Source organism: Sorex fumeus, unplaced genomic scaffold (assembly GCF_029834395.1).
Source record: "Sorex fumeus unplaced genomic scaffold, SorFum_2.1 ptg000038l, whole genome shotgun sequence".
Taxonomy (NCBI): domain Eukaryota; kingdom Metazoa; phylum Chordata; class Mammalia; order Eulipotyphla; family Soricidae; genus Sorex; species Sorex fumeus.
In genome coordinates, this window is record NW_026606095.1 from 10,573,809 (window position 1) to 10,587,581 (window position 13,773).

Below are 13,773 nucleotides of genomic sequence, written 5' to 3' on the forward strand. Positions count from 1 at the left end.
TTCCTTCTGCTTGCACTGCTAGGAAATCTTTTGTTACTTCATCCTGTACCTTGTCTTCCAAGATCACAGTTTCTTGAAACCAACATATTCTAACATAATCAAGCAATATGATTGTAATGTAAATCACACCACATCAGAATAGAAAACCATGTGATTTTTTTCTTTATACCTTAACCACCAACACTTGTTTCTAGTCTTGATATAGGCCATTCTTCTGGAGGTTATGGGGAGACTGTGCCATACCCATCTCCACACATAGGAATTACTCCTGGAAGTGCTTGGGGGACCATAAGGGATGTCAGGGATTGAATCTGGGTCATTTGCATGAAAGGCAGACACCCAACCCACTGTATTATCTCTCCAGCCCCTTGAGGCCATTGTTACAGGTTTAGACTTTATTTGCATTTCACTGATAATCAGTGGTGATGAGCAATTGTTTTCATGTGTCTATTTGTCAGTTCTGGTAAAAGTTCTGCTCTATTCAGTTCTATTTATTTTTCATTGGGTTATTTGCTTTTGCTTTTGTTGAGTTGCATGAATTATTTGTATAACTTGCATTTTAACCCCTGGCAGATGTTGTACAAAATGTGTTTCTCGTTCTTCACGATGTCTTGTTGTTTTTATATAGTCTCCTTTGCTGCAAGGAGATAAAACGAGATAAGAGAGAGCCCCATGAGATAAAAGAAATATTACACACCCCTGTTACATGTGACACAATCTTTTTTTTTTATTTATTTATTTATTGAATCACTGTGGGAAAGGTTACAAAGCTTTCAGGTTTATGTCTCAGTCATGCAAATATCAAACACATTTCCCTTTACCAATACTTATTTTTTACCATGAAGAACCCCAATAAACCCCACCCCCCACCCCTCCCCGTCCCTGTGAGGCAGATGAATTCTAGTTAACACTCGATCTGCTTTGATTAGATTCATTGTTTCAATAAAAGATTCACCACTATTATTTAGAGTTTACCCCCCCCCCCCCAAATCAGACATGCTGAAAAAGCATTGTGAAGTGATTTGCTTTCTACAGCTGGGTTCAAGAATTAAATGTTGGTTTTGGATTTCTTCTATTTTACCTATTGACCCTGGAAGTATTTCTACTGAAAGTCAGATAGTTAAGAAATTGGTTTCTGTGTTCTGGAGTCGTGGCCGTGCTGGAGAGCCGCTCGCGGGGGGCAACCGGTGGCCTCCGTAGGGCGTGAAGGGCGGAGCGAAACGCCCCCCTTCCCATGAGGTTTTAGTCGCCCCCACACTCCCGGCTCATACCTGCTGTCCACAAGGCTCCCAAGTGGCCTCCATCTTTCTTTCCAGAGAGGAGAGGGCGAATGGGGCAACACCCTTTCCCCTCCGGCAGACTTGATGGGCTGGATCAACGCATAGTCCATTCACTTTTCTGCTCCAAGCTGCTGGGTTCTGCATTAAGTCCTTGTGCTTCAGGGGCCATGGCCGTGCTGGAGAGCCGCTCGCGGGGGGCGACTGGTGACCTCGGTAGGGCGTGAAGGATGGACCGGAACGCCCCCCGACCCATGAGGTTTTAGTCGCCCCCACTCCCCCGGCTCATACCTGCTGTCCACAAGGCTCCCATGTGGCCGCCATCTTTCTTTCCAGAGGGAGGAGGGCGGAAGCGAGCAACACCCTTTCCCCTCTGGGCAGAAATGATTGCCTGGATTAACGCATAGTCCTTTCACTTTTCTGCTCTAAGCTGCTGGGTTCTGCATTAGGTCATTGTGCTTCTGGGGCTGTGGCCGTGCTGGAGAGCCGCTCGTGGGGGCAACTGGTGGCCTCGGTAGGGCGTGAAGGGCGGACCGGTGACACAATCTTTTTAAACATACAATGTTCAACATACAATCTCTATCTAGGAGAAATGCCCATCTTAACCCAGCATCAAGAATAAACATGATCCTCTTGCACAACTGCTTAGAATACAGGTACAGCCAGTTAGATACCATGTCCCTTTTCCAGTTAGCACTTAGAAAAGTTAGAGGCCAATATGACAGATAATTCCGGATGCACTGGAGATCTACTTGCCAGTTGTTGGTGTTGATTTGTCAAGCATTGAGTCTTCTCAACTTAAATATGCAAAAGTATCATCTTTGGCCTATGCCCTCTAGTCTTAAATTCTTTCTACAGGAAGGAAACTGATTGGATTCTTCTCTTAAGAAAGGATATTCACCTGTTCTTTATTTCCCACATAATCAGATCAATGCCTATTAGGTGAGTGATATGCTATAGGCTTGAAAGGAATACTGTGCAGCATCTAGCATCTGCCAGAAACTTCCGGGCCAGTCAGTCATGTGCCACAGCTACTGGCCCCAAGGAGACAATGGCCCAAAATCTGGAAGAGGACAGAATCCAATCAGACCCAATGATGGTGTTGTACAATATCAAATAACAAGTCAAAATCTATTTTTAAATAATCTGGAAGAGAACAAGATTTCCACTCAATGTCTCTTTTGCAAACCACAGCACTCGAAAGGAGAGAGAGAACAAAAGGGAATGCCCTGCCACAGAGGCAGGGTGGGATGAGGGGATAGGGGGTGGGAGGGATACTGGGATCCGTGGTAGTGGAGAATGGGCACTGGTGGAGGGATGGGTATTCGATCACTCTATAACTGAAACCCAAGCACAAAAATTTCTAAGTCTACAACTTACAAATGTACGTTGTACCTCATGGTGTTTCACTAATAAAAATTTAAGGAAAAAAAAATCTTAAAAAAAAAACTGGAAGAGGACAGAATCCAGTCAGACCCAATGATGCTGTTGTACTATATCAAATAACAAGTCAAAATCTGTTTTTAAAAAATCTTTCTGGGGAAGAGGACACTTGTACACAATTAATGAAAATGTAAACCGCTGCACGTGTCTATGGAAATCAATATGGAGATGATCAAAAAAGTCAAAATAAAATTAACATATCTTCTAGTGATTCCACTTTAAAGTTATTAGTTCCACTGATAAAAATATATGTACACATATACCCATAGAAAACACTAATTAGAAAAATATTTTTCATATGTTCATAAGCAGTAGTATTTATAATTGCCAAGACAATTGTAACCTAAATCCCCACCCACAAACAGCTAGATAGAAATGTGGCTTATTCACTCAATAACATGCTACTCAGCTACAGAGCAAAAGAATAAATCCCGCCTTCTTTTTCCTTTTTTGAGCCACACCTAGCGATGCTCAGGAATTATTCCTAGCAGTGCCTGGGGATCACATAGGATGCTGGGGGTAACCCTGACCGGTTGCATGCTGTCCTATTGCTGTGGACCCAAATCCTGCCTTTAGTAGCATGGATAGGACATGAGGTGATTACGCTAAGTTTCATTCATTTCATCATCATCCTGTTAATCGTCGATTGCCTCGAGCAGGCCCCAGTAACGTCTCTTTCATCCTAGCCCTGAGATTATATTCACGGCTCTTTAGGAGAATGAGACCCATCATTGTTACTGGTATTTGGCATATTTGGTAGGCCACGGGGAGTTTGTCAGACTCTGCCCTGTGGGATTACGCTAAGTAAAACAAAGCAAATAGAAAAACAAATATTGGTTTGTTTCATTTTAATATGGAATATAAATAAAACTAACAAAATATAACAAAAAAAATTCCTAGACTTTGAGAAAAAAAAGGTTGAAAGAAAGTAAGATAATGAGAGAAACAGCAAGGGGCATCAAGTTGATAGAAGTGAATGATAACTGGAACTTTGGCAGGGATTCACTGTAATACATAAGCATACTGAGATATGCAACCATACGTGTGTGTGTGTGTGTGTGTGTGTGTGTGCTAAGTTTTTTTTTTTGTTGTTGTTGTTGTTGTTGTTTAGAACCATAACTGGTGGTACTCAGGTCAGGGCTTATTCCTGACAGTGCTTGGGGCCTCTCCGTGGTGAGACCAGGAATCAAATCTTGGAGTCACCCTTTGGTTAAGATAGCTTTTTTTTTTCTTTTTCTTTTTGGGTCACACCCGGAGATGCACAGGGGTTACTCCTGGCTCTGTACTCAGGAATCACTCCTGGCGGTGCTCAGGGGACCATATGGGATGCTGGGAATCGAACCTGGGTTGGCCGCATGGAAGGCAACGCCCTACCCGCTGTGCTATCTCTCCAGCCCCAAGATAGCTTTTTATTGAATGAAATTTACTTGGAAACACATGAGGGGAGACAAAGAGAGAAAGAAAGAAAGAACATGGGCTTATCCAGAGTAGGAAATGCAGAGAGAGAGAGAGAGAGAGAGAGAGAGAGAGAGAGAGAGAGAGATGCTCAAGGGAGAACATGGGCTTGAAAGAACAAGCCTGTAGCCATACTCTTGAAAATTTTGTAGTATGGTCAATTGATTAATAATAAAGGCCTGAGACCATCAGGGTTAGATCCCTGACCTATCTCTGCATGCCCCCAAACACCACTGGGGTGGCTGGGTATCCCCAGCAACACAGGGCTCATGCAGCGTGGTTTCCTTGAGCCCTTGTATTGAACCACTTGCAGAATAGGGATTTAAATACGCCATAGTCTGACTCCAGAAGACATACTTAACTCTTGAGAAAACACTGATTTGTGAACATTTGCAAGGTTTTATAAGAGAAAACTTGTTCCAACTATAAGTCAATGACCATAGAAGCCATCGGGAAGGAGGCATGAGAAGCAGACCTTAGAAGGAAAAGCAATATTTCACTGTAATTGTGGGAAAGGGGTGTGAAAAAGGATTTTTTTTTTCAGACTGGGAAGTTGACAGAAAGAAAGTGGAGGTGAAAAAGGACATGAGATGCTGGAAAACTAAAAAATGAATGGAGATTCCTTGATTCATGTGTACATCATGACGTAAGCCAATCATAACAACACCAACTCCCATTTGACTGAGAGAAGAATAGAGCAGATAGAAGTAATAGAAAACCAGACTGGGGACAAATAATATCAGACCTACGAAGTCTTCAAGAGGTTTCTGACCTTTCAGGCGAAAGTCTCAGATGGCTGCAGAAGAGCTCAAAGCTACCCATGCTCTGAGAAAACTACCACCAGATATGTGTCAGAAATAATAGAACAAGGGGGCGGGGGGCAGAGCAAAAGCACATCCAATAGTACATGCAAGTAGAGGGCTTGCCTGACATGCAGCCAACCTGGGTTTGATTCCTGGAACCCTCTATATTCCTCTGAAACCAAAAAGATTGGTTCTCCCATCCTCCCCCAAAAGAAATAATAGAATGGGACCAAGAAGATGGTGCAGAGATTAAGGCACTTGCCTAGCACACAGTTGACCTAGCTTTGTTCCCTGGTACCTTATATGGTCCCCTGTGACCTGCAAAGGAATAATCCTGAGCACAGAGCCAGGAGTAAGTCCTGAGCTTTGTTGGGTGTATCCCCACAAAAAACAAACAAATGATAGAATGATGGCAAGAAAGCTAATAGAAGTTCATTTTCTTTTTCAATTTTTATTGAAGCATTGTGATTTACAATAGTTAGTGATAGAGCTTCATGCATACTCTGGTAATGTCACACTCCCCAGCAGAGTGACAGCTTCCCTCCACCGATGACCCAAGGATCACTCCCATCCACCACCGGTTCCACCGCCCCCAACACACACACACCTCTGGGTAAAATCGGATCTGCAGACCAATTCTCAGGTACTGTTACCTTTAGGCATTTGTTATTGTCTTACTAAGTTTCTTTATACACCACATTAGAAAGCAATCATTTTATATCTGTCCCTCTTTTGCTGACTGACTATATTCAGCATAATACCCTCTGACTTTATCCACAGATTTGCTCCTGGAAGCGACCTCTTGTAGTCTAGTTCTTCTCGGAGAACCCAGCAAGCTACCGAGAGTATCCTGCCCGTACGGCAGAGCCTGGCAAACTCCCGTGGCATATTCGATATGCCAAGAACAATAACAATGATGTGTCTCATTCTCCTGACCCTGAAAGAGCCTCCAATGTGGCACCATTGGTAAGGACCAGTAAGGAGAGGCTGCTAAGATCTCAGGGCTAGGACGAATGCAGACGTTACTGGTGCCCGCTTGAGTAAATCGATGAATAAAGGGATGACAGTAATACAGTGAACTTCATCCACAGAGTGGCAAACTGCATGATTTCATGATTTTCCCTCTTTTGGGGTGGCAGGGGCTGAATATGGCAGGGCCTGTTGGGGACACCCTCAGGCTTATTCCAAGTGGAATTTAGGAGACCATAAGAAAGCCCCCTAACCTATGTATTATTTCTCAGGCCATTTATTTCTTATTTTCTTTTCACTGACTAGCATTCAGATAGATAGATAGATAGATAGATCTATATATATGTGCGAGGCAAAAGCCCTACCCATTGTTCTATCTCTCCAGCTCTACACCACAATTCCTAAATCCACTCCTCTGTTCTTGGACACAGGTAGTTTCCAGAACTTACCTGTTGTGAATAGAACGACAATGAACACAGAAACACAGATGTCTTTTTGAAACAGTGTTCTTGGACCTTTCTGGTAGATGCTGGAAATGGAACCAATGCCTTTAAGAGTCAGTTCTTAATTCTTTGAAAAATAACCAGATTATTTTCCCAAAAAGGTTGAACCAGTCAACAGACCCACCAACAGTGGGTGAGGGCTGCCTTTATCCACATCCCTGTCAGTAATTTGTTATTGATGTGCAACAGTCACTTTGGCGTGAGCTGATTCTTCAGTGCTAGTTTGATTTGCATTGTTTCATAGCTGAGTATACAAGTACCACAACCAGGTATGTGCATGTGGTGAACACCACGGTTATAAATATTGGAGCACCATTGTCAGGCATGTGTACAACCTCTGGCCATCACAACAAAAACATCATCAACAACAATGAAAGAAAGGGATAAAGAAAGGGATGGGGTAGGAGGGAAGACTGACACAGAAGCACTAAGATTTGTGATTCAGATTGTAAGGCTTTCTGGATAAACAAGATCATGGTACAGTTTTAAATGAAATACAACTTTTACTCCTCTCAGCTCTTGAGAATTAAAGAGAACTGATTCTCCTTTGCAACGGGGCTATTTTAACCCTTTTCTGCATGGTCAGGTCTTCTGTCTCTGATATGTAGCTCAATTTTGCTTCCTTCATTAAGACTTTTCTGACACTAGTCAACTGGTGTCCAACCATACAAATGAATATAATTACATGCATTTTTCTAAGCCTACCTTCAAATCAAGTTGGGTTGATCTACCAGTTTTGTCCACCTCTCTCCAGTCCCATTTTCTAATAACTAACGGTATTTATTAAACATGTGTAAGACATTATGTATGCCCTTTATTCATTCATTGAGTCTGCTGTAAAAATGTTTTTCTTTTTAATTCCTGAAATAGACTATAACAGTTCTATATTTTTATACCTGAGGAAACTTGGAAATATAAATGTTAAGTTATTTGATCAGATCCACATAGGTAAAACATGACAGAGGTATAATAGCAGCTCATGCAACTACCAGGCTACAGGACTTCTCTCTTCCAAGTCACATCATATGTTACCTAAACTACCGCAATACACTATCTAACTTCCATTCCGCACTAAACTCATCATCCATTGCATTCTTTACAGAAGTGCAAATGATCTTCAAAACATGCAAAATTTAATCATGACACAATTCCTCCCTTTATTCCCAATACCTTCCGTGATATGCTTGCCAGTTTGCCTCTCCTGTCTTCCTTTGTGTTATCCTTTACTGGGAACTTTGGACTCATCCACCTTGACTCAGTCCTTCCTGTGCTGTCTACCTAAAAGATTCTTCCTGATCTTCAATCATGCCTTCGTTTATTAACTTCTACTCATCCTTCAGATAAAAATTTCAAACTTGAGAAAACTTTCTCTGTATACCAGACAGTTTGAATTTTGATAGGTTCCAAAGGTTTCTGTCCAATCTTCCCTAACTTTATCAACTTTTTGAAAGTGAGGTTAAGACTTCATATTTGCTTATCAATGGATTTCCATCAATGAGCAAAGTTTTAGTCCAAAAGTCAGTTCCCATTTGTTATATGTACAAGCAGTCTTAGCTCCCTGGTGAAAGTGCAGATTGTCTGAGTTAGAGATAATATCTCAGGGACATATAGTACATGTATATTAGAGAGGCAACCTGTTATAATAAAAAAGAGAATACAGGCTTTTATCATATTAATCCAAAATCCAGCTATACTACTGTGTCTAAATGCATATTCATATCTCAAGACACAACTCAAAGTTTAATTTTCCCATCCATAGGAAGACTTCTGAACTTTGAGAAGACTAGAAGAAATACTTAAAATAATATGCCAGTGAAGCTGCCAGCAAATGTTCCTTTGTCTGCAGGTACATCCCTGTGTTCCACTGGGTCAATGACATGAGCAGAGCTGAAGTATGGAGATCCCATAAACACACACATACACCCTTCCCACACAATTCAACCTGGTCCATGTCTTTCTTCACTTCTTAGTTAGAAAGGGTGACACCAATTAGGAATATGCAACAGTGCTGCAGCAAGCAACAGGTTAAGAATTTGCCAGCAGCGGAAGGATGTAAAGGGGCAGAATACCCATGGTATCTGCCAAGTACCTACTAAGCGCTGGGTAATTTCAAAAAATAAATTACAAAAGGGCCGCGGTGCTCTATCTCTTACTACCTGCGTTCGGTGCTCTCACATTGCTTCACCCACCCTGGGGAGGCCGATGGCAATGGGTGGATGAAGAAGGAAATGAGGGCCAGGCTGGTTGGTGTCAATTGTAGTTTATTCCATTCCCATCTCCATTCTCCGCTGAATCTCCCTCTGCTTCTGCCTCTCCCGATCCTCCTCATCCTTCTCTTGGGTCCTGCTCCTTCATATTCCCCTTCCTGCTTCTGCTTCCCTTCTAATTCAGTCTCCTTCTGGCTCCCCCAGCCCCTTCTTACCTACCGCCTAGTTAAATCCCAAAGCATGAGGGGTTGGGGCTTACACATAGGTGTGGTCACAATCAAGAGGTGAAGTACTTTCAGCATGCTTTATTTGGTGCTCCCTTCTCTATCTGAGCTTCCTTTTCCCCTAGCACGTGTGGTTGGCCTCCAAGTCATGGAGCATGCTGAAAGTAGACTATAGACCAAACATGATTGCCACTCAATGCCTCTTGCAAACCACAGGACCCAAAAGGAGAGAGAGAGAGAGAACAAAAGGGAATGCCCTGCCACAGAGGCAGGGTGGGATGGGGGAGTGGGGGTGGGAGGGATTCTGGGACCCGTGGTGGTGGAGGATGGTGCTGGTGGAGGAATGGGTACTCGATCATTGTATAACTGAAACCCAAGCACAAAAATTTGTAAGTCTATGACTGTACCTCATGGTGTTTCACTAATAAAAAAGAAAAAAAGAAAAAAAAAGAGGTGAAGTACTTCCCTCAGGGGAAGCTTCTTCTAGGACAGATTGTCATCCAGCAGGACAACCCACCCAAGAGCGGAATCCCATGGGTGTGTTTCTCCTCTCCTTGTCCAACAAACATATAAACAGTCATAATATTAATCATTCTGTATGGATTCAGTAAGAGATACATGAAGCTTATAGGATTGCTCTCCTGGTGCCATCTCACTAAAGATCTCAGATTACAGTGCTCAGGTCAGATTAGTCTTTTCTAACCCTAGCATGGTCCTAATCTTGTCATTACTTTTTGGATCATGACAGCATTTGTCCATGATCAAGTTCTTAACCTACAGTTACGTATTGTGGCGCTTTGGCCTGGCCTATTTCAATGCCAGCGTGGCTCACAGCTTGCCCTAGGTCCATTCAGTCTCTCGTTGAGACCCTGTTTTGGGGTACTAGGAACTAAGGGCAACTGAGACTTAAGTCAAGAAAACATATGCCTGGGAGTGATTATTATTCAGGGTCAATTAACTCCCAAGTTACAAAAGCATCATATTAACTGTCTTCCTTTGTCTACACAAAAAGAACATTGTTTTAAAGTCGACTATGCAAAAGACATAAGGAGAGAAAGGCAACGTAAAACTTACAATACAAGTTCAGTGTCCTTTGAAGGATCTGACCATACAAGTTGACAGAGTCTGGAGTCTGATTAGGGGGGAAACGGTGATAGACTGGTTGGGGAAGAGAGCACAGAGAAGTTACAGATAAGCACAGAGGAATGGGAGTGACTCAGGAGCACTGTGATGGGTGTAACCCGATAAATCTAAACCTACAGGTAGCAATCGAGAAAGGACAAACCAATGTTATCCTACAAAGTGCCATGAATTTTCATACATTAACTCATTTAATACTTGGTAAAAGGCATTGTGATTTTACAAATAAAGAGATTGCAGCTCTGAGGGTCTTGTCCATGGTCTCAGAAGGGGGAAAAGTGGAAAACAGATTTGCTGTTTTATTTCTTTTTGCAGTGCCAGAAATCAAAGCCAGGGCCTCAAGTCTGCAAGTAAAATTGCTCTGCTACTTGGTCATCACCCCAGCTTGGTGCCCAGGTTTGAATCCAGATCTCTGTTTATCAAGAACTTGTGTTGCCACACCAAGACCCCAGCTTTTATGTGATTCTTCTGCTCAATCTTGCTTCCTGGTAACTGTGCACTGACAGCCCCAGTGCCTTTTTATACCTCTTTATAGTCAACCTGACCTTGTAGTGTGTGGGAAGAATCAGGCAATGCAGTGATTTCTGAGTAAACAGAGTTTCAGGGTTAATTAAATGTCTACAGATGAGCTCTACCTACTGGAAACTAGCTTTAAAAAAGAAAATGACAGGCTACTGAAGTAGAAACACCATCTTTGAATTCAAAATGCCCAATACTAAAATGGTGACTGATGAGCATTTTGAATTTTGAATTCTCTTGAATTGAGGAATTATACCATTATGATTCTCTGGGTTGAAATGAAATCACATGCAATGAAGAATGTTTTCTAGAAAAGAAGGGTTGGTAGGAGAAAAAGACCCGGGCTTGAGACAGAGAACTGCTCCCTGACACCTTACACAATTGACTCCATTAAAATCCTCTTAAGAGTGCTCACCAAAAGTCTGTGTAATCCACAGTGATCTATTTTCCAGTCTCCTGGGATCTTTGTTGGAACCCTGCTTCTTGGAGACCACTCCAAGTCTATGAACTGATGTTCTGGAGGATGATATCAAAGAACGAGCTTTTTACCAAGAAACCCTAGATTTTTCTGATGGACTCCAAGAGTCTAGAATAGCTTTAATTCTATATAAATGTACAGATCATGAAGATTCACCACATAATTTTGCTTAGAACCACATAAATTTATAAATAAAATATTTAGTCCTACAACCTCAAATGGGTAGCATTTCCACATGGGAAAATCAAGTGTTGATATTTCATAAATACACGTGTGACACATATAATATGTATGTAATATACATGGACTCCCTTTCCATAGTGAGGAATCAATTACCTTGCGCCAAAGAGGAGGGCAATGAACGGTTATAAATTCACAGATTAGAGGGTTTTATACTATAAATTCAGCCATTTGATTATATTCGACTCCTTGTTAATTTTATCTTGGGGCAGAGGGTGGGAGAGAGGGTGTTTGCTAAATTTGTAACTTCAGTGCACTCCTTCATTAGGAATAGACACCCTGATTCAACTACTAATTGCACATTCAGGATACTCTTAGTCTTCCTCTGTAAAACTCCAGGAAAGGTAATTTGTTTCGGGGCAAATGACTTCCTTTTCTTATTCCTGGTTAAAGCCAGCCTTCAAACATATTCTCTTTCCTGTTATGCTGCTCATTACAATTCCAGATATGGAATTAATTTTTTGGAAAGGAATCCTAAGAGTTGGAACACTACTAGTGATGAGGCAAACACCTCTTCTCTTCCCTTCAGGTTCAGCAATCTCTGCTCCTGTGCTGCAGACTGGTCCCAAGCTTATGGGCTCCCTGAAAACTGAGGGTAAGGTACACAGAACAATGATTCATCAGCTCCAGGGTTTACTGGAGTCTCCCTATTGGAGGGAGCTCTGAGAGTTGAATCACCTAGGAAACACAACAGCAGGCTCCCTGAATATGCACAGAGGAGAGATTTTATTTTTTTTTAAGCACCATAAGAAAATAAGGTTTAGTTATCCCCAAATGTGAGAGTCACGATTCACAACTGTCACTGCCCAGGAAGCTTCTTTAGCCAGGAATAGTATCGTCAAGCCAACAAGTCACAAATCTGTGTACTTTTTTGGATAACCAGAGTGGTAGCTGGGGAGACGCTAAAAAAGAATATCCCATCTCCATCTTTATGTTTTTCTTCTAAAAATGGAAAGGCTTTCACTTCTTAAACTGATGAGACTGCCGTGGCTAGTTATCCGCGGTGTGTATGGAGCAGGAAATAGAGAAGGGAGCCAGGTATCCATGTCGTTTGGTTACTTTGGTAACCAAAAAAATCTGACTTTGGGAAAAGGAAAGGTAGAAGCTATAGGCATAGAAGACATTTTGCACCTTAAAATGGAACGGCTTGCTTGGATGCAAATCGTGAAGGGTGTGTGTGTGTGTGTGTGTGTGTGTGTGTGTGTGTGTGTGTGTGTAAGGGGCATAATTTCTCTCGGACTGATCTTGCTAGGATTAGAACTTGGCTGGTCTGAATCCTTAGCCTCTTGCCCCGATAGAATGATGGGATGAATGAAATCCAGTGCTTTTTTTCTGATTCTATGCACGAAAGAGCTAAACAACGCTGATCCGATGGCCCCTCTTGGGTGATTTCTTTCTCCTACATTTCAATGGACATCATTTAAATGTAGGACATCAACGTTTAAATGATGATTTAATCAACACTGACTTTTACAACCTGAATAAAATGTCATAGAATCCTAGGACACGAACTGATGAGATCTCTAAGTCAACAGTTTCAATTGCCAATTTTTAATTCCAATAAAATCTGTTTAAAAAAATTTTTTAAAATAAAATAAAAAAAATAAAGGTAACGGAGCCTCTAGACGGTGACAGGCTACGGAGATGAATGAATGAAGCAAGGTCCTATTTCAGAAACAATTTCTGCAGACCGGGGCCAGGGGCGCCACCGGGGAGGGGACCGGGACCCCAGCATCCTTGGACACAGGTGCAAGCCAGTCGGAGACGGGTGGGATGTGCGCACTCACTCCTCCCAGGGCGGGCTCCTAGGAACACTTTCCTCCGGGGCCAGCCCACGAACCCGGCGCCCGGCTTCTCCTCCCGGGTCCCCCCAGCACCACCGAGCACTCGAGTTCCACGCCCCGGGCCGCCGCCGCGACGATCCCCTGCAGCCCAGCGCAGCCCCCTCGCTGGGCACCTGCGCGCGGCGCTTCCAAAGCTGCCCTACCCGTCGGGGGGCGCGGGCCACCCCGAGCCCCGCTTACCGTGCCGCTGTCGCTCACGCCCAGGAGGTGGTCTCGCAGCACCTCCATGGGGCAGGTCCAGGTGGAGTGGACGAAGGTCCCTCGGAAGACGTGCGCCAGGGGCGGCATGCGGGCGGCGCACATCGCGGCGGGGCTGCGGGGCTGGGGCGCGCGGGGCACGGGCGACTGCGGCGACGGCGGCGGCGTTGGCTGGCACCGGCTCGGGCCTTCTTGCCCCCGCGTCCCCGGGGAGATCGCCTGCCCCCTGCAGGCCGCGCCCAGGGGCTGGCTCCCTGCCTCCGAGATGCCAATAGGATTTTTTTCCTCCCGGGAGTTGGCGCCGCGCGCCCGCGGGGTGTGGTCTCTCTCTCCTCCCCTGCCTGGCGCCGGTGTTAACTCTTTGGGTTTCTCCCAATCGCGGTTCTTTGAACCCGTGCACGTGGAGCCCACCGGGCCAGGGGCCGGGGGTTCGTTGAAGCCAAGAGCTGGCAGGTTTAGGATTCCAGAGCTTG

At 43.7% G+C, this 13,773-nt stretch overlaps 1 protein-coding gene across 1 annotated transcript in view; it reads right to left on the reverse strand.

Moving 5' to 3' along the window:
* GDA (guanine deaminase) overlaps nucleotides 1-13,449 on the reverse strand; it is a 116,364-nt gene extending 102,915 nt beyond the window's left edge. Inside the window, exon 1 of the mRNA XM_056118787.1 lies at nucleotides 13,283-13,449. Coding sequence (XP_055974762.1) covers nucleotides 13,283-13,405 — 123 coding nt within the window. The 5' untranslated portion in view covers nucleotides 13,406-13,449. The remainder of the gene's footprint in view (nucleotides 1-13,282) is intronic.
* Nucleotides 13,450-13,773: the final 324 nt, after the last annotated feature.